General features: G+C 41.3%; 1 protein-coding gene and 1 pseudogene across 12 annotated transcripts in view; both read right to left on the bottom strand.

Annotated features, from left to right (window-relative positions):
* Nucleotides 1-21,153, bottom strand: part of EXOC6 (exocyst complex component 6) — a 352,011-nt gene that overhangs the window by 200,196 nt on the left and 130,662 nt on the right. For 7 of the 12 annotated variants that reach the window (XM_072739522.1, XM_072739519.1, XM_072739524.1 and 4 more), the window contains one exon: nucleotides 20,974-21,085. In XM_072739522.1, coding sequence (XP_072595623.1) covers nucleotides 20,974-21,059 — 86 coding nt within the window. In that variant the 5' untranslated portion in view covers nucleotides 21,060-21,085. Of the gene's footprint in view, nucleotides 1-4,097; nucleotides 4,385-20,973; nucleotides 21,086-21,153 lie in introns of those variants that run through there. The other 5 variants (XM_025990711.2, XM_025990722.2, XM_072739525.1 and 2 more) reach the window with 4 other exon arrangements.
* On the bottom strand, nucleotides 12,473-17,357 carry LOC112929499 (chromobox protein homolog 3-like; annotated as a pseudogene).

Raw genomic sequence — 21,153 nt, 5'->3', positions numbered from 1 at the left:
TCTACAAGAGACTGAATCAGTAATCAAAACCTCCTATCAAAGAAATGGTTTCACTGATGATGCCACCAAATACTTAAAGAATTAACACTAATCCTCCACAAACTCCTCTGAAAAGTGTAAAATGAGGGACACTCCATAACTTATTCTATGAGACCAGTATTACTCTAATACTAAAGCCAGATAAAGATATCAAAAAGAAGCTATAGACTTCTATTTCTTATGAATACAGATGTAAAAACACTCAACAAAATACTAACAAACTGAATCCAACAACACAGTAAAAGGATTATACACCATGACCAAACAGGATTTATCCCAGGAATGCAAGAGAGATTCAACATTAAAAAAAAAAAAAAAAAAAAAAAAATCAATGTACCACACCACACAAATAAAACAAAGGGGAAGAAACCTCACATGGCCACCTCAATTCAGGTAACACTAACCAACTCACTCTGAGGTACTATTCTCATAACAAAACCAAAAACATCACCAGAAAATGACAGACCAATATCTCTTGTGAATACACATGCAAAAATCGTAAACAAAATATTAGCAAATAGAATCCAGCAACATATAAAAAGGGTTACACACTATAAATAAATGGGATTTATCCCACAAATGTAAGGTTGGTTTATATCTCAAAATTAATTAACGTAATATCCACATAAATACAATAAGGGATTAAAAACCACATGACCATCTCAACAGATGCAGAAAAAGCATCTGAAATTACTGAACACACTTTCATAATAAAACCACTGAATAAACTAGGAATAGAAAGGAACTTCTTCAACCTGATAAACAACTATGAACTTCCCATAGCAGGGCATGAGCGTGCCAATTGTTGCCCCTCACCAATACACGGTATGGTTAGTCTTTTTCATTTTATATGTTCTAATAGGATGATTCAATGTTGCAGTTTTACTTCATATTTTTCTAATAGCTAATGTTAACTATCTCTTCATGCGCTTATTTGCTTTGTGCGTACCATCTTTTGTGAAGTATCTATTCATTTACTTATTTTTTAATTGGACTGTTTGCTTTCTTATCTAAAGACTTCTTTTACACAATTTGGGCACTTTTTTTAATGAGATACATGATTTTCAGATTTTCTGTCTGTGGCTTTTCATTCCCTTAATAGTATCTTTGAAAAACACGTGTTCTCAACGTTGCTGAAGTCCAATTTATCATTTTTTTCTTTTATGTATTATGCTTTTAGAATAGTATGTAAAAAATCTTTGCTTAACCAAAGTCACAAAGATCTTTTTTCCTATGTTTTCTAAGAGTTTTATAGTTTTGCATTTTATATTTAAGCTTATGACCCACTTTGGGTTACTTTTTAAATATAGTGTATACATCAAAGTTCATTATATTGCATATGGATATTCTGTTGTTTCATCATTATTTTAAAACATTATCCTTTTCTAATGAACTGCCTTTGTACCTCTGTCAAAAATTGACCATAGGTGTGATCTATTTATGGAATTCCTTATTCAGTTTCACTGAATGCTAGTACCACACACTAACTTGATTACTATAGCTTTATTATAAACCTTAAAAGCAGTTATTGTAAGTCCTCTAGCTCTGTTCATCTTTTCCCGTCAGTTTGACTCTTCAAGGTCCAATAGATTTCCATATGAATTTTTGAATCAGCTTGTCAATTTCTACAAAAACTTCTGCTGGGATTTTGATTGAGATTATCCAAATCTAAAGACCAATTTGGATAAATTACCTTCTTTGATAGTTTGTATTTTTCAAGGAATTTGTCCATTTCTTCTAAGTTATCAAATGTATTGGCATGAAATTATTTGTAGTATTCCTTTAATACTGTAGAATCTGCAGTGATGTTACCAGTAATATCACTGCAGATACCAGTATCAAGAATTGGTAATTCCTGATAATTGGCATTTTCTCCCTTTCTATTTTTTTTTTAAAGATTTTATTTATTTATTCATGAGACACCCACAGAGAGAGGGAGAGACACAGGCAGAGGGAGAAGCAGGCTCCATGCAGGGAGCCTGGCGTGGGACTCAATCCCCAGTCTCCCAGAGTCTCCCAGGATCACGCCGGGCAGGAAGGCAGGCGCTAAACCGCTGAGCCACCCAGGGATCCCCTCTCCCTTTCTTTCTAAGAGACAGGTTCGCTTCCTAAGAGAACATGATGCCAAGTGTATATATAGGATAAGTATGAGTCACTGGAGCTGGCCAAAGAAAATGGCATGGGTTTCAGCAAAGTGAGGTGGTGACACAACTGCCCAGCAAAAGAGAACAGAGTAACACCATGAATACATATTTTCTATTTGTGTCACGAAAGTCTCTCAGTATATTTATTTCAAAATTTTCTTCTAGGTTAATTTCATCTCTTTTCAAAGATACTGCCTAGCATTTTTTTTCCCAAGAGGAAGTATCTCCCCTCATAACCCACACTATTTTCAAAAAAATTGGCTGTTCTGATAACTATACCACATACTGTACTCTTTCAGTTTCATCATGTGCAATGAAGAAAACAAAGCTTCCTTTTAATCTATGATTTCTACTTTCATTATCAAAAGTACAGAATTTGCTTTTTTGTAAGATTTTATTTATTTATTCATGAGAGACACACAGAGAGAGGCAGAGACATAGGCAGAGGGAGAGGCAGGCTCCCTGTGGGGAGCCCGATGCTGGACTCGATCCCAGGACTCTGGGATCACGACCTGACTCATGCCCTGAGCCCAAAGCAGAGGCTCAACCACTGATCCACCCAAGCATCCCTGTACAAAGTTCAATGAAAAGAAATCATTATGATGCTAGAAAATTAAGGAAATGCACTAATTATGTTTATCGTATCATAGCAAGAACTTCATGTGACAAAACAAAAGGACAACTCATCAGGTGCCTACCACATGCTTGGATACAAGAGTGAACAAATAGGCAAGATCTCTAATGTCCCGGGCATTTAAATACCCACTCCCTTCCCAAGTACGGGAATAAGAAAATTGATGTTCAGAGCTTAAATGATTTTTGTCCACCGCCGCACACTTTGTCAGCGGTAGAACCAGGGCAGAACACTCCAGACTCTCAGGGCAAGGTGGATTTACATTATAAATAGCTTTGCTTGATACTACATCCCCAAGTCCACAAAGCATACAGCACTTCATTTCTAGAAAGTAAAGCACAAGGACTCCTAACTTCCCTACGTGAATAATAATACATTATTATCATTAGGAAAGCCGAAACCTTATCTTCAAAAGGCAGTTATTTTTTTTTTTTTTTTTTAGGTTTATTTACTTATTTGTAAATGATCTCTACACCCAACTGAGAAGGCTTGAACTCAGGACGCCGAGATCAGGAGTCGCATGCTCTTCCCACGGAGCCAGCCAAGCGCCTCTAAAAGGCACTTCATCCTTGGTGAGAATGCCTAACCTGACCTAATGGATCACAACAGCGCCCGACTAACAGTCTATTATTAGGGCAGCAGATATTCAGTCTGGAATATTCATTACCTAATACTATTTCTAAAGGGTGGAGATCTTCTTTAAAATAAACGGGAAAGTTAGTGCAAAATTAATGAAACGTTCGCAAATAAGTAAAAGCTTCCCTGGCTCCAGGAAGGCGCTCCTGGCGAGCGGGCGCTGGGTCGCACTAGCGCGCTTCCGAGCATCGGCTCCTCCCGGCCAGCCCACGCTCCCTTCTCGCCCACTCCCGCCGCGATGGGGGATAATGGTGCCGGCCACTCCCGGCCAATTTCAATTCTCCCACGCCCGCCACGGCCCTAGCGCCCGGGTTTCCACCTGCGGGCGCCTCGGCATCCCAGTCACGCGGGCTGCTGGCAATCAACCTTCGCCCCAGCACGGCCGCCCTCAGCCCCGCCGGGAGCCCCAGAGGCCCAAGGCGCGTCCTCAGGACCCCAGGCCGCCAGGGCCGGGCGGCGCCGCGGATACCGGGGTCACCCGCGCCGCGGAGGCCACACCCACCGGCTGCGCGGTGACAGCTCCCGGGGCGGAGGCGGGCGGTGCAGACAGGTGCAGCCGCGCGTGCCGCCCCTCCCCGCCCGGGCTCGGCCCAGGTCCCGGCCCGCCGCCCCGGAGCGCCCCCGCCCGCCTCCACGCGCACCACCTGTCGGTACGCCCGGGGCGCGGCCGGGGGCGGACGCCCCGCCCGGCTCCTGAGGAGCGGACAACGGCGGCAGCCCGAGGTCCCGGGACGATGCGAGCTTTACCGGAGGGTGGGCCCCACGCAGGCTGTGTCGGTGCTCTCAATCTCCTGCAAGATCCGTTCGTGCTCGGGGACGGTGCCCAGACCCTCGCTATTCTCCGCCATCTTGGCTGGAAGCTGAGGAGCCGGTGAGGCGCGGCGCCGCGCGGACGGCGGGGACGAGCAGCCTGCGGCGCGCGCGCAAGGGGGCGGGGCAGGGGGCGTGGCGAGCGGGAAGACGGCGCGGGGGCGCGCAGAGGGTGTGGGAGGCAGCGCACGCGCACGGACCCGGAGCTCAGCTCCCGCACCTGTCCGAGCGTGTGGTGCTCCCCGCAGAGGCCGGGAGGGAAGACTCCTCGCCCTCCGCTCTCCCCCGCGACTTGCCCCTAGTTGCTACCTAGTGACTGGCCTGGCTTTCCCGTGTATTCTTCTTGCATTCTCTGCCCCAGACCCTCTGCTAACGCGCTCGATATACCTTAGTAATGAGGCGGTGAAAATGAAACCATCCCCCTTGATCTGTATTCAAAGCTGCGGGAACGTTTAACAAGGAACCCCGACGTACTCTAGGAGATGAGGAGTCGGTGAAAAGGAAATGTGCACGCCAAAAAATCAAAATTGTGTGTGGGAGGATTTTTTTTAGGAATGCACCGAGAAGATCCCAGCTGACGACCATGACTACTGCTCCGGTGCCTTCGTGCAGGAAGTTCACAGCGGCCAGCCAACTTGGAAATAAGCCATAAGCATCAGGAAAATTAAATGATGAAAATCTACTACACTTGATGGCAAAGATACAAGAGAGGTCCAGAGCAACATGTGACTTCGTGCCTTAGTCCCTGAAACCCTTGAACCCCAGTGCCTTCCAGGGCCTGTAGCTGGGATGGGGAGGAGTGGAAGCCCTCGAGAGCGGCAGGCATCAGAAAGATGGGGAAGTGGGGTGGCTTCCGCAAAGTACTAGTGTAGAAGCGTCCTGTTTAATGACCTGTTGTGGGACGCTGGGTAAACCAGTTTGTCGTGGCCAAAGCAGCCACTGAGGAAGATAATCAGGGAGTGCAAACCTAACGCTGAGGGACAACTGTTTTCTGATCCCCATTAACCCAAGGTTCCGAACTCTCCTTTGAGTGAGCCAAGCTCTTTCCTATCCAGCTGTGTAACTCACCCCCTTCAGTGAGCTTTTACTAGAAGTTTACCCCCATCCTCCTCCCTACAAAAATCCTGGGAGGTGGTATTGCATGAGCTCTAGGGACAGGTATCCTCAATTTAATTCCCTTGCTCCTTTGCTTCACAGCTGAGTGACACTGAACAAGAACCTAGTATCTTTTTCAGTCTCCCCGTCTGTACATGACCACATTTGTAATGTCTACCTCATATCCCTATCTCATATTATATTAGTTTCCTATTGTTGCTGTAACAAATTACCACAAACTTAGTACCTTGAAACATTCATATCTATTATCTTCTATCTTAAGGTCTTAACCTTAATAACATCTGCAACATCCCTTTTGTCATGTATGACATATTTACATGTTTCAGGGATTAAGACACAGACCTCTTTAGGGAACCATTATTCTGCCTGCCACATAGAGTAAAGGCCCAATAAACATTACAAACATATATAAATGCCCTCCTTTCCATTAATCTGAAATTCTTGACCTCCCTGGAAAATTCAACTCAAATATATCTCCTTCATTAAGAGTCCCCTATCTAATCATGACCTTCTCTACTAACTCTAGATTCAATGTAGCACATTTGTCCACTCCACTACCAACTGTTTAAATAGTGTGTACTTGTTTTGATTAGTTCCTTTTCATACATCTGTGAGTTTTGTTTGTTTTTGTACACTTGGCCCCCAGGGAATCAAAATGCAACTGACCTTAGTACATACTGGCTTCAAGGGTTAAGGAAGCTCTGCTACATCCAACTGCCCATTCTACCAAGAAACCTCATCAACAAGCATGTTTCCATTGTCTCAATGGTGCAGAAGAATCCAGATCTTCCCTGGGAAATCCCACTTTTTCAAGCTGCAAAAATATGCAAAGACAAAAAAAAAAAAAAAACCCTCTTCCCAAAAATGCCACCAGCATTGTCACAGTATGTTAAAGACCTTAGGTTGAGAGATGACACTTTTTTTTTTAATTTTGTGGTTTCCTATAGTTCCCCCATGGAGTTCTGCATGTGGCTGAAAGCTGGAAGGATTTTAAAACTAGACAATGCTGAAGCTCTGAAGCCATTGGAAAGAATTCAGGATTAGTTAGAAAGTAGCATCCCAAACAGGTCTAAGCATAAGGTAGGAGTTTGATTAATCTGTGATTGGTAACAATTTGGAATTAGAACAACATCAAATTTTAAAAAGTTAGTTTTTTTTTAAACTTTCCCTTTACATATTGACATCAAATGTAACATTTTATATGGTTGTATTCAGTTGCCTTAATAGAAATCTGTACTAATAACAATGTATACCTCAAATTCCATGATGCCCACTTTTATCAAGGGCTTTAATGCAAGAAACAACATTTATGGATTTTTGTTTTTAAATGGTTGAATTTTATCCTTGAATCAAGCCAGAGCCCCCAGTACCTGGACCCCATTGTTTGAGCCTTCAAGCCATTATTTCTAGAGTAGTAAGAAAAGGAATATTTTTCTGCATCTACAAGGATTGAGGCACCTGGTAACTGACTTGTGGGTACAGCTGTTGAGAGAAGAAAATAAACCTTTTGAAAATCAAACCTGAAATCAAAACATATGAAATGAAGATAAATTTTTGTATCTTCTTGCAAAGAGAATAGGAAGCCAGTTTTCTCTGCAGGAAATAGCAGACTATTTTAGCTCGGTTGATGTGTGTGGCCAGAATTCATTATTCTGAAGAGTAAAGCAAGGTGAAGAGAACAGGGCAAGGGGTACAGGCCACCTTCTTATTTAACAACTGTTTGAGGGTGGAATATTCCCAAGCACTCATTACCGAAGACCTTTTCCTCATGGACCCAAACCCAGCCCCTATTCTAGGAAGCCAGCCCTCCTTTGGCACTCCAGGCCTATTTCAACACCTGCCCATAGAGATTACTTCAACATACACAGCAGTATCTTCCCCTCAATTCAAGTCAAGACAGAAGTCCATATACTACTTCTCCTTCTGAAACAGCTTTTGCTGGTTCCGTTTGTGACTTCTGACAGTTCCATTAGCACCTGAAGTTTTTTTTTGCTAAGAATTTAAAGCTAAACATTCTAAATAACTATATAAATTTTAATTTTGGAAAGAGATATAACAAATACATAAATGTGCAAAAAGGAGCCTATTCTAAGTGGTACATTTCTAAAATATAAGGAATTTCAGCTATAGAACAAAATCAAAACCATAATAGCTATATATTAAGCACTATTTGCTAAGCCCTTTATACTATCTAATTTAATCTTTAACTTAACCAGTAATTTAACTGGGAATGTAATTAGTACTAATTTTTCTGAAATCTAATTTAATCCTATGGTGTATTTTCACTATCTCCAGTTTAATATGAGGAAACAGACTTACAGAAATTAAGTCACTTGTCCAAGGCCACACAGCTAGTGAGTTGAAGAAGATGGAGCTATTAACCAGTTCCTGTTTCTATCATTAATAAAAGTCAGCCAATAATCATGTTCCAATGTTGTTTTACCCATGGAATAGATGATTTAATCAGTCTGGTCTATGGAGACTGGAGGGTAGTGGGGCACACACAAGCAGATTACACATGCACATTGGGTCATTTTTGGGTCAGTAGATAACTGACTTCCAGAGATTCACTCAAAACCTCACTTCAGGACTCCTGGGAGAAGAAAGGTAAACCAGGAAGACTGGCAGGACAGGAGATGCATTGTGTGTCCAGTAGGAAACTAACCACCAAAGTAAGGATTTAACCTGTAAATAAACTCTTAATCATTAATGACTTATACTTTAAGCCACTTGTCTGCAGACTCATAATCAGTCTTGGTAAAACCCCTCCCTGAGAAGGAGGCTATAGAATGCAGCTGCCCTGGTCTGGCATTTAACTACTTGGATTCAAATTGCAACTCATCTTTTACTAGATGTCGGGCCTCCAGAGAGCTAGTTAACTTATCTAAGCCCCAGTTTCTTCAAGTGTGAATTAGAGAACGTAACAGCTCCTAGGTCACCAAACTGTGTGGCGATTAAAGGAGATAATATTTGCATAATGTCTAGCCGAGAGCTCAATCAACATTAGCATTAGAGACCAGGACTATCAGACATTTATTTTTAAACCAGGAAGCCCAGAATTTAGCTTCCTTTTTGATAAAATACAAATAAAAAACAGACACAAAAATGTCCTTTTTTTCTAATCATTAACAAAGTATCCTACTTTTATGTCAAGATTTTCTGAACCTGAACTTCATTTTCTTAAATGCTTGGTAGATGGAAATTGCCTGAAATTTGTTTCCTGTTGTAGAAGAGGAAAAGGGACCATGTCCTTGGGTTAGACTCTTGGTTCCAGATCCACTTAAGTGACCTCTCCAGATCTCAGAGAAGTCAAGTGCCTCTTTGTTGTCCTTGGAGGCAGTGCTCATCCTTTGAGGCACATACTGTGGTGGTAAACAAATCATTGGAGTCTCCACTTCCAGGCACAGGGACAATATCTGTTTTGTTGGCTCTCCAGCTCAGTTAATAGTTTTAACTGAACAATCCACATACAGATACTTCTGATGTTAAGATCGATGTTGTGAAACCATGTTTCATAAGGTAGGGCACATCTCTACAGAATGACTCTCCTCCCCACACTTGGGAACCCTAGAGCTGACTTCCTGATCTTCATCTTCTCAAGATATTTCTTCTCAAGAAATATCATTCAGATATTTCCTAAGGAGTTTAAAAGCCCTCATTATATAGCTGTAGAACTGTATCAACATGTAAAGGAGAGGCTATCTTTATACATTGGCTTTAATATCTAACCTTTCCGGTGCCTTTTAGCCCCTCTCTGGAGCCGGCTTGATAATGGCCATCCTTCACCTTCTGCCGTGTTGGTGCAATGACCTCAAGTGGCCACACTCAGTAAGTGCATGAGAATTATGAACCAAGCCCAGCCAGGTCTCCGAGAATTCCTGCTGCAAAAACCATGTCCAGGAATCTGATGTTCCATAAAGATCTGGACCCCGTGGTGGAGAACAATAGAAGGAAATTTGAAGTTGGAGCCAAATAAAGTCAGTTTTTCTGAAATATGGGCCAGTCTTTAGAGAAATTCAAAAGTAATTAGCCCCAGGTTCTGTTCATTGAACAACTGTTTTTACTGAATGCTTGCTGTGTGTCAGGCTCTGTGCTAAGCTCTTAGACAGAGCTGGTTCATTAGTATGTGACCTATGCAGTTGCTTGTGGCTTAATGCTATGCCATCTCTATCTTGTAATTTTTAATAATTTCTAAACAAAGGGGCCTGCATTTTCATTTTGTATTGGATCTGATAACTGGTGTTGTTAGGCTTACCCTCAGAACAATGTCCTAAAAGGTCCATTGGCTCACTCATCCCAAAGCTAAACATTTTCAAGTCTGTCAAGCAATTGAAGAGCAATATTTTCTCTGAATTTCATTCTAGCTTTTCCTTCCTCTTCCCTCTCACGTCTAGCTTATAACATCAATTTTTTTTCTTCTCTTTTTTCTCCTCATTGCTGGTGTTTCTCTTCATCCTTATTGTACTCTCTATTCTGCACTCCTGTCCCACTTAGCTTCCCTTTAGTCCTTTTGCCCTTTCTCCCCTCCTCCTCTCTTTTTTTTTTCATTTTTTTTTAATTTTTTTATTTATTTATGATAGTCACACAGAGAGAGAGAGAGGCAGAGACACAGGCAGAGGGAGAAGCAGGCTCCATGCACTGGGAGCCCGATGTGGGATTCGATCCGGGTCTCCAGGATCACGCCCTGGGCCAAAGGCAGGCGCCAAACCGCTGCGCCACCCAGGGATCCCTCCCCTCCTCCTCTCATCCTATTTTTCTTCTCTCAGCAAAATGGATTTAGAAATGTAACTAGTGTAGGGGCGACTGGGTGCTCAGTGGTTGAGTGTCTGCCTTTGGCTCAGGTTGTGATCCTGGGGTCCTGGGATTGAGTCATGCATTGGGCTCCCCGTGGGGAGCCTGCTCCTCCCTCGGCCTGTGTCTCTGCCTCTCTCTGTGTGTCTCTCATGAATAAATAAATAAAATCTTTAAAAAAAAGAAACATGACTAGTGTAATGTAATTAAATAATAATAATACAATAGCTGACATTTACATTCTGGCCACTCTCTGCAAAACAGCATCCCAGGACCTCTCTAGCCCTCACCCTGTTTTGTTATTCACATAGCACTTAATACCAGTTTTTTTTTTTAATATAAAACTATTGACCACTGTTGACCAGTATTTACAACAAAGTAAACAACATACTCAGATAACATTCTGACTCCCAAATTATTGTTTTCCCCAGTTTCTGCTGAACGAGTGACTCAAATAGTGAGAAGATTGAGCCTGCACGTAAGGAATGAGTTGGGGTAAAGAAAAAAACATGCAGGTCAAGAATTTAGATTACAGAAGTTTGTTCACCCATTTATTTCAGCAGGTCCTAAATTGCCAAAATCAGTAACTATCTGATTATGATTAGGTTTCCATGAACAAAGTCTTAGATATTACATGAATCATGACCTTTTGGTCAATACAGCACAGGGATTTCAACTTCCTGAAAAGGAATGGTTCTGAGCACCTGGGTGGCTCAGTCAGTTAAGCATCCAACTCTTGATTTCAGCTCAGGCCATGATTTCAGGATTGTGAGATCAAGCCCCATATTGGGCTCCACACTCAGTGGAGAGTCTGCTTCTCCCTCTGCCCCTCTCCCCCAGCTTATGCTCTCTTTTTTGCTCTCTCTCTCTTTCAGATAAATAAATTTTTTTTAAAGGAATGGTTCACTATAAGGAACCTTTAATTGTCCATTTAAATAGGTGTGGTTACCTAACTAAAACACACCAGGACTTCTCTAGTTTTCTCATTTGGGTGGGGAGGTTGTTGGCAGTTGTTGGGGAGATTTCCTTCCAGGGATCTTGCTGATAAACTTGCATTTATATGATTGTAGATATGGATATGGATTCTGATATGGCTGCTTTTAAATTGTCCAATTTAAATTGTTTACATTATATTAAATTGTCCAATTATTTACAAAATTTGAAAGGTTAAGGCTTCAGGAAAAAATTCAGTTTAACTTTAAGTGATTTATTTCTTAAGTTGCTGAAAATGATGGCATCCCAGAAACAGAGGCCTATCCATGGTTATAAAATGCTGTTTTTGTTTTAGTGAATGTTAAGAAAGAAAAGAAAAAAGAAAACCATTTACATATGTATTTCAAGTATACACACACACACACACACACACACACACACCAAATAAACAAAAAACCTATAATAGTCCTCAGGCATATAGATTTTTTTTTTTAAGATTCTATTTATTTATTATGAAAGACACAGAGAGGCAGAGACACAGACAGGGAGAAGCAGGCTCCATGCAGGGAGCCCGATGTGGGACTCAATCACGGGACTCCAGGATCATGCCCTGGGCCAGAAGGCAGATGCTTAACCAATGAGCCACCCAGGCGTCCCAGGCATATAGGATTTAAACACAAATTCTGATTAAGTAATGACTGTGAAGATTACCCCCAACATTTATTCATTTATTTTTTCATTAAAGATTTATTTATTTGAGAGAGAGAGAGCAAGCATAGAGGGAGAGAGAGAAGCAGACTCCCCACTGAGCAGGGAGCCCAGTATGGGTCTCAATCCCAGGACCCTGAGACCATGACCTGAGGCAAAAGCAAATGCTTAACCGACTGAACCACCCAGGCACCCCTTCATTTCTTTTAATTTAATTTATTTATTTGAGGGAGAGAGAGAGAACACAAGCAGGAGGAAGGACAGAGGGAGAAGGGGAAGCAGACTCCCTGCTGAGTGCAGAGCCTGCCACAGGGCTAGATCCCAGGACCCCGAGATCATGATCTGAGCCAAAGTCAGAAGCCTAAGTGACTAAGCCACCCAGGTACCCCTTCCCCAACATTTAGAAAAGGTGTTCTCTAATGCAGGGGAATCATATACCATAGTCTGGAATATTCTTTTCTAATAAAGGAAGCAATTACAGAAGGCTTTTATTTGTTCAAAGTAACCAGGCTATAGATGCAAAGATCCCCAACAACTTCCCTAATACTACTTCAAAACAAACATATCAAACTTGATTTTCAAAACCCAGATTTTGTGTGTGTGTGTGTGTGCGTGTGTGTGTGTGTGTGTGTGTGTAAAATATATAAAGCAATGCAAGAAATTATTGAGCTTCATCCTCTGGACAAGAATGCAAGTTAGTCTCTTTTCATAAAAAGCAATTTCAGGGGCACCTGGGTAGCTCAGTCAGTTTTGATGCAGGTCATGATCTCATGGGTAATGGGATTAAGCCCCACATTGGGCTCCATGCTCAGCGTGGAGTCTGCTTCCCTCCTTCTCCCTCTCCCTCTGCCCCTCTGCTCACTCTCTCTTTCTCTCTCTCTCAAAATGAATAAATAAATTTTTTTTAATTTTAGGTCTTTTTTTTTTTATTTATGATAGTCACAGAGAGAGAGAGAGAGAGAGAGAGAGAGAGAGGCAGAAACACAGGCAGAGGGAGAAGCAGGCTCTGTGCAACCGGGAGCCCAACGTGGGATTTGATTCCAGGTCTCCAGGATCGTGCCCCGGGGCCAAAGGCAGGCGCTAAACCGCTGCGCCACCTAGGGATCCCTAAATAAATATTTTTAAAACAATTTTTTAAAGCAATCACAGGGGATCCCTGGGTGGCGCAGCGGTTTGGCGCCTGCCTTTGGCCCAGGGCGCGATCCTGGAGACCCGGGATCGAATCCCATATCAGGCTCCCGGTGCATGGAGCCTGCTTCTCCCTCCGCCTGTGTCTCTGCCTCTCTCTCTCTCTCTCTCTGTGACTATCATAAATAAATAAAAATTAAAAAAATAAAAAAAATAAAAAAAAAAAAATAATAAAGCAATCACAGTTGGGATGCCTGGGTTGCTCAGTCAGTTAAGAGTCTAACTCTTGATCTCACTTCAGGTTTTGATCTCAGGATCATAAGTTCAGGCCCTGTGTTGGGCTCTATCCTGCATATGAGGTCTACTTAAAAAAAAAAAAAAAAGTTTTTAAAGCAATTACAATTTGAGGATGCTTCCTATTTGCCTCTTTTGCCAGCACTGAGTCTACCTCATCTAAATCTTTCCATTTCATGAACAACTTGAATTCTCTGCTGCTGTCTATGGCCCCAATTATTCACTCAGGACCAAGACCTCTGGCAAAGCCTCTTGGTTCATCAGCAACATCTCTTTTCTTCTTTGATTTGCTATAATCAGATTCACTGTCAGGTACAGATAGTCTTTTTATACCATCTTTTTCTTTACCAGCTTTGAAGAATTAAGAAATGCTTCAATTAAATCTAGACAATCTGAATTTTCTTCAAATTGCCAAGTATTGTCAGCATCTGTGAACCCATTCCACTTCAGAAAATACTCCACCTTCCCATTTACTACACAGCAGTCCAGATTTTTCCAACACAAATTCCTCAGGCTCTGACTCTGCTTTTTGTTTTTTGCTTTTTTAAGATTTTGATTTATTTATTTGACACAGAGAGAGCACATGGAGAAAGAGTGGCAGGCAGAGGGAGAGGGAGAAGCAGACTCCACACTGAGCAGGAAGCCCGACTCAGGGCTCAATCCGAAGACCCCAAGACCTGAGCCAAAGGCAGTCACTTAACCAACTGAACCACCCAGGCGCCCCAGACTCTGCCTCTTCTGCTTTTTTACTCTTTCCATTCTCCTTCTTTCCCTTTTTTTTCAGAGAGGGATGGGGAGAGGTAGAGGGAGAAGAGAGAAAATCTTAAGCAGACTCCATGCCCAATGTGCAGCCCAAAGAAAGGCTCAATCTCATGACCCTAAGATCATGACCTGAGCCAAAATTAAGAGTCAGATGTTTAACTGACTGAGCCACCAGGCGCCCCTTCTTTGACAGCCTTTGCAATGTAGTTTAATTGGAGGCTATTTTTTATTGCAGGCTTGAAGTGCTATTATTCACATCGTCCCAGCTGCTCTGGGTCTCCCATGTCCTGGCCGGGCATGCCTCAAGCTCCAGCCACATCTGAGGAGGAAGGGCCTGGGGCACTGCAACAATAACACTTTTTAATTTGTTTATTCATAGCTCCCTTCACTAAAATACAAGCTCCCGGAATGCCTGGGTGGCTCAGCAGTTGAGCATCTACCTTTGTCTCAGGGTATGATCCCAGGGTCCCCGGATCAAGTCCCACATTGGGCTTCCTACATGGAGCCCGCTTCTCCCTCTGTCTATGTCTCTGCCTCTCTCTGTGTCTCTCATGAGTAAATAAATAAGATCTTTTAAAAAATAAATAAAATAAAATAAAATAAAATAAAATAAAATAAAATAAATAAAAATACAAGCTCCCTGTGAGCAGAGACTGTCCGGGTCTTCATCTTGCTCTATCCACAGCAAAACCATTGACCATCCTAGACTACTGCTGACCACACCATAGGCACTCTATAAACATTTATTTACTGAATTAACAAATGAGTAAAGAGCATTTACTATGGATAAGGCATTACATTAAATATATTTCATACCTAATTCATGTAATCCTTTAAGTAGCTCGGTTAGTAATGAAAGATGCAAAATTTGAACCTACATCCTTCTGGCTCCAGAGTCTATTAATTTAACCGGCATATCAACAAAACTGTCTCCCTGGTTGAAATACTTGGTTCCCAGATATAGAAATGGGTTGGTTTTTTTTTTTTTTAGCTTTTCTTTTTTTGTTTTTGTTTTTTTTTAAGATTTTATTTATTTATTCATGAGAGACAGAGAGAGAGAGAGAGAGACAGGTAGAGGAAGAAGCAGACTCTCTTCAGGGAGCCCAATGTGAGACTCGATCCTGGGTCTCCAAGATCAGGCCCTGGGCTAAAGGTGGCACTAAACCGCTGAGCCACCCGGGCTGCCCCCTTTTTAGATTTTCTTTTGTGTTACACTGAAGATCAAATAGTGAATGCTATGATTTAAATAATCAGAAGTTTAGCAACTACACAGCCCACTATCACTGGGGACTCCAGGCTTTCCTGAGGTTCTGCAGACGGGTAGACCTTGGTCATGGTTAGGCCCACATTTATCTCTGGATGATTTCTCTGAACTCTATATATATCCACAACATGTAGCACACTACATCATTCTCATCAGAGATTAAATAAGGTAATGATATTACATTAGTATAAAATATAAGCATTAGTAAATATGTTTTTGAAAAAGGGATGCCTCTCTCTCCTAAATATTATACGACTAAAATAAAATTTACATTACTCAATATTTCCCACTAACTCAGAATTTCAAGATGTTGTGAGTGCTTGTTTATTTCAACACTCTATATATTTATTAAATTATACTGAAATATATACCCTAGATTTGTAATTAGACATAATAATAATAGCTAATTTTTATTGAGCATTTACAAAGTGTTAGGCAGGCATTGTGCTAAGCACTTTGCATATATTAACCATTTGAGATGGGTTGTATTATAATCTCTATTTTAGGGGTGCCTGGGTGGCTAAATTGGTTAAATGTTTGCCTTTAGCACAGGTCATAATCTCAGGGTCCTGGGATGCGCCCCCCCCCCCAGTTCTGCACTCAGTGGGGAGTCTGCTTCTCCTTCTCCCTTTGTCCCTCCCCCTGCTCATTCTCTCTCTCTCTCTCTCTCTCTCAAATAAACGGATAAAATCTTTTTTTAAAAAAAGTTCTTAATCCATATTTTATAGTTTCAGAAACTAAGGCCAAATTCAAACAACTAATAAAACTTGGAATTAATGTTAATTGACATACTTAATGGGTAAGATTTAATAGAAATCTTACATTTCTGAAGGTATATACAGCAAGAGCAAGAGCATTGTAAAATGTCTACAAGTGTTTACTATTCCTATTTTTTAGTATGTCATTCCAAGATTTCATTGTACATATAGTTTTTTTTTACATATAGTTTAGATTATTAGTTGGATTTTTTTAATGTTTTCTGTCCTTTCCTTAAAGCATGTTATCTTCATTCCTAAAAAACATTAAAGTCAAAGAAATAAAAATATCCTGTTTGCTCTTAAAAACTTCATGGTCAGCTTTTGGAAAAGAGCCCAAGAGAGCCTGTGAATACAAGTGTAAAACAATTATGTTATCATAAAACAATTACAAAAATTTCTTCTGGTACGTCATCTTATACAATTCCCTTTTCCTCCTATTTTTCCCAGTGCTCTGTAAGGCCTTCTTTGGATATGTCCCCTTACTCTACTTCCCATTAACTTTGTAGTGCCCTCAACCTGCCCTTACCCACTCTTGGGTCAGTGATAGCAATAAAACATGCTGTAAGTTGTAAGCCCAAGTGGGTTGAGACATGGTGTGACTTCAGGGCCTGGTCTAAGAGGCTAACAACATACCTCAGGACCCCAAGACATCTAGATTGAGTCAGGACCCATGGAGTAGGGCAGGTAGAATGGACAAGGCCTGGCAGCAAGAGGTTCTAGTGTGAACATGGTACATGTTATGAACACTGCTACTACCCTATCTTAAAGTCCGTAGCTGCCATCACTAATTTATCAGAATCATGTCAATATGAGATTCAGGCAACCACTACCAATGCATTAGAATTGATCTGCTGCTTGAAACCTAGTGCCCATCCGTGGTAAAGAAAGTTGGTAAGGCTGAATAAGGCTGTGCTAGTACTTTCCTTTAGTGTGGCTCCAGACAGCCCCTAAGCCTACCAGGGACAACCATGTCCCCCCAGATGCAGGAGCTGCAAGGAGCTGGACATATCTGAGCCAAATGGAGGGACTGGAGTGAAAGTCAGAAAATCTAAAAAGAATGAGAAAATCCAGTGGAAATTAGCATATGGTGGTAACAAAAGGAAAACAGTTATGCCCAGGGCAAAAGGTTATGGCAGCAAAACTAATTCCAGATCCCATCTGCTGATGAGTTGCATCTACCAACAATCTGAATGCCCAAAGCAAAGCCATACTAGGACATTACAGGTACTAGCAGTAGACTTTTCTTCACAATTCTCCCTTTTCTCTTAAACTCACTCACCATCTTCAAGGCTAATATCAAATTCTACTTTTCTACCCTGGAATCTCATTCCCAATTCCATGGTTATAGCAGCCTGCGATGTCTCTTTAATGGATATTTAAAATCATTGGCAACACAAATCATGGAAAACCATAGTAACTCACAGCTCTCCCCTAAAACTATTTCTCCTTTAAACTTAATACTACAGGCTGTGGTCCCGTTTCACACAAAGAATGAAAAGAAACACAGTACCTCAGGATCATCTGATTTTTGTCCACTTTTCCACCAAAAAAAAAAAAAAAGAAGAAGAAGAAGGATGAGGAGGAAGAGGAGGAGGAGGAGGAGGGCCAAAGGAGCAGACCCAAGGTCCCACTGGAGGAGTCAGGCAGGAGACAGGTTCCACTGTCTGGCAGAAGTTTGCTCTGGGAGCAGCCAAGTGTGAAGTGGGGAGGAGGGGGAGTACAAATGGCAGGGCGAAAGAGACCTCAGACTTTTGACAGTACGCAACAGCATGACTCCTCTGGGAGAGGAGTGGGGGTGTGTGGGGTGAGTGCTAGGAAGCTTGCACCCTGTGAAAGAAGAGCTGCTGAGTGACTCTTAAATGATATAAGCAGAAACTATCTCTAAGTCCTGAGCCACTGAGCTCTTGGAAGTTCACCTTGTTAGAAAAGCAGACTCCAGAATGCCTGGGTGGCTCAGTGGTTGAGGGCAGATGCCTTTGGCTCAGGTCGTGATACCCCAGGGTCCTGGGATGGAGTCCCACATCAGGCTCCCTGCAGGAAGCCTGCTTCTCCCTTTGCCTATGTTTCTGCCTCTGTGTGTATGTGTGTTTCTCATGAATAAATAAATAAAATCTTTAAAAGAGAAAGAGAAGCAAACCCCACCTGGCTCTGATCAGAACCCTAACCTTGAGCAGGGCACCTCAGATTCCTGACCTGGAAAATGAGGTGGGCAGGGGAAGGGAAGGAAGAGAGTTGATGATTTTATGACAGAAAGTGTTTGCTGAAGGAAATGCCTTTTTTCAGAGACAAGGAAAGGTGAACAGTAGAAGTCTCTCAATTCTCAGGTACAGGGCTTTCCCTGAGAAGGTTTCTCTCCTGTTTGCCAGCCCTGTTCTCTCAATGTCCTACCCTTATCTCACCGCCCACTCCAGGGTCTCCCAGCAGCTCCTGTGCAGCTCCAATGGTCAATCTGCATCCAACCCAAGCCATTTTCCACCATCTTTTTTTTTTTTTTTCCAATCTTTTGGTATCGGTTCAGACCCGATTTGTGACCCATACTTTCCACCATCTCTGCCTTTAGTGCTTGTAGCTATTCAAATACTTCCACCACCTCCTCTTCTTCCCTAAAATGATTACTTTCTCTTTCAACTGCCTTCTTTCTTTTGCTTCACATGGTCACCATTAGTTCAGAAGCTCATACAAGTCAGTTCAACAAATATCTAGCTCCTCTGTTGGTAGAATCTTCTGCAGAGGATACAAAGGTAAAGGAAAGAGAGATTTCTGCCCTCAGGAATCTTTGAGCCTGAAAATGGTTATCACACACACACACACACACACAAACACACACACACACCAAGTAAATCAGAATAAATGTCCTGGATTCTTTGGGGGCTTCAAAGGATGGGCATTCATATGTGACTGGGGGATCAGGAGAGGCTTCATATAAGAAAGAGCATTTGAATCATGCCCTGCTTTGCAGGGCTAAGAGTGGATAATAATAATAATAATAATAATAATAATAATAATAATAAACCATGAACACAGAAGGAAGAAAATCTCACGACATTATCAAATAGTAAACAGTCTAGTTCAGCCAAAATGGAAGTTCTGTCTTGATTTTCCAACCCTCATATTTGACCACATGAGCTAATGTGTTCTGTAAAAACGGTGGAACAGAATAGTTGAAACCGGAATATCAATAACATGCATAAGTATGTGCAGAAAGGCATCAAATGTCTGCCTAAGTCTTTATCTAATCAGTGATTAAAGCAAAAGCTTAGGAAAACTAATTTAATACTGTCCCAGATGAAGCTTTTTTAAGAGCTCTGAGTCTACCCTCCAAATAACATTGGGGTGGTTTAGCAGAAGCCTTTGGAAAAGAGTGACCTCACCCCTTGTTCAATAACCCAGAAATGAGGGGCCACTCTGGTGGTGAAAGAGCAACACCTGGAGAAAATATCTATGTTGTCTCCCCTCTTGAGGGTGACACTGGGAGAGTGCTGTGACAGCCAGATCTACACTGATTTTTGCTTTAGGAAGACTAAGTACAAGATGAGGAATATTTGCCCTAACTAAAGAAGGTAGGAAAGCTCCAAGATCCAAAGCAGGAAGTCAGGTCCAATAACAAGGAAGACTAGTCAGGAGTATTATTCCATGGACAGATGACATGTATAGGTGTCAGCCAGGGTTGTGAGACCAGGGGAGAGGTGGAGAGAGTCAGGGATTGAAGGCCAAGAGCTCTAAAGCAGCAACAGCAACAGAGGCCACACATTGGCCTCAACACACATTGAGGTTCCCCTCACCCTTTTTCTTGTCCCCCTTTACACTTCTGATCTAACCATCAGGCAAATGCACAAGTTCTAGAAGGTTCTGGTACAGTATAAAGTTGGTTCTATGGAAAAAAATGATTGAGTTTCCCACTAGTAAAAAAAACTCTGGTTTCTTCCACCTATTAAATAGGGTAGAAATTACCTTCCCTTCTTCATGGAATATTCATGATGCTCGATAAAAAAAAAAAAAAGTGTAAGGAAAAATTGAAATGAAGTTTTAATTATTTTACAACTGCACCTACATATTGATAATCCAAGAATCAACCAATAAATATCAATGCCTTCCCATGCCCCCAACTTTACTCAGATTTAAACTGCAGCATATTTCAAAGCAACTTGGCGTGGGGTCCTTTCTGAGGATGAAGAGACAACACCCCTCCTCAAAAAATCCTTTTATTTAATCAACAAATATTAGTCAACAAATATTTATTGTCGGTCACTATCAAATTCAGTGATTACCATTCCATTCCCACACTGATAGGTGTCAGTTACAGGCAGGCAGTCAGAAAGGATTACATTTTTAAAGCTGCCCTTTTAACATAAAGATACATGGTCTTTCATTTTAATCCTGTTCTTGAAATGTGCACATTAATCCACACATTACCAAGAAGCTATTTTTAAATGCTATGTGGAAATTTAAAAAAAAAAAAAACAAATAACAAATAACCATATCCGGGAGATCACCATATACCCGAGTAGTAACCATGCAAATAAATGTTTTACTTTTTTTTTTTTTTTTTTTCAAAAACTCACATCTACCCAAATAGAAATTGGTTTCACTGATATGTCTAATGGTTCTCAATGTTTTTTACTAAGTGACATCTTAGAGAAAACCTTTGAAATCTTATATAAATGAGATGGGATATCTATTTGGAGATGGCAAGAGACCCTTTTTGATCTCTTGAAAGTCATTTCTATTTTTTAAACCTTGTGGTGATAAATCAGGAAACAAATACAATGCAAACAAGAGTGGATTGTTTACTGTAATTTATCTAAAGATAAGAAAAGAGGTAGAGTTTAGGTATATGCAGAATTGTAATTATTTTTCAAAAATTATTTTTTATTCTATTATAGAAAAAAATAAAAGAAGAAGTGAATAAGACTGCATTATCACCACAAAAGAAGAAACGCATAAGAGGAGTCCTACCTTAAAGTAGCTTCAATGGGCAGCTCGAAAGACTGAATCTCAGCCAGGACATTCTCATAATTTTGATCTGGGTCTTCTTCCAACATTGCTTCACATGCCCCTGATTTTCCAGCTGTAGACATCAGATTTTGAGCACAGAACAGTTGTAATTCATAAAAGAAATAGGCTTTTGTTCAATTA

This window comes from Vulpes vulpes, chromosome 15 (genome assembly GCF_048418805.1).
Source record: "Vulpes vulpes isolate BD-2025 chromosome 15, VulVul3, whole genome shotgun sequence".
Classification (NCBI taxonomy): Eukaryota; Metazoa; Chordata; class Mammalia; order Carnivora; family Canidae; genus Vulpes; species Vulpes vulpes.
This window is presented reverse-complemented; position numbering and strand designations above follow the sequence as displayed.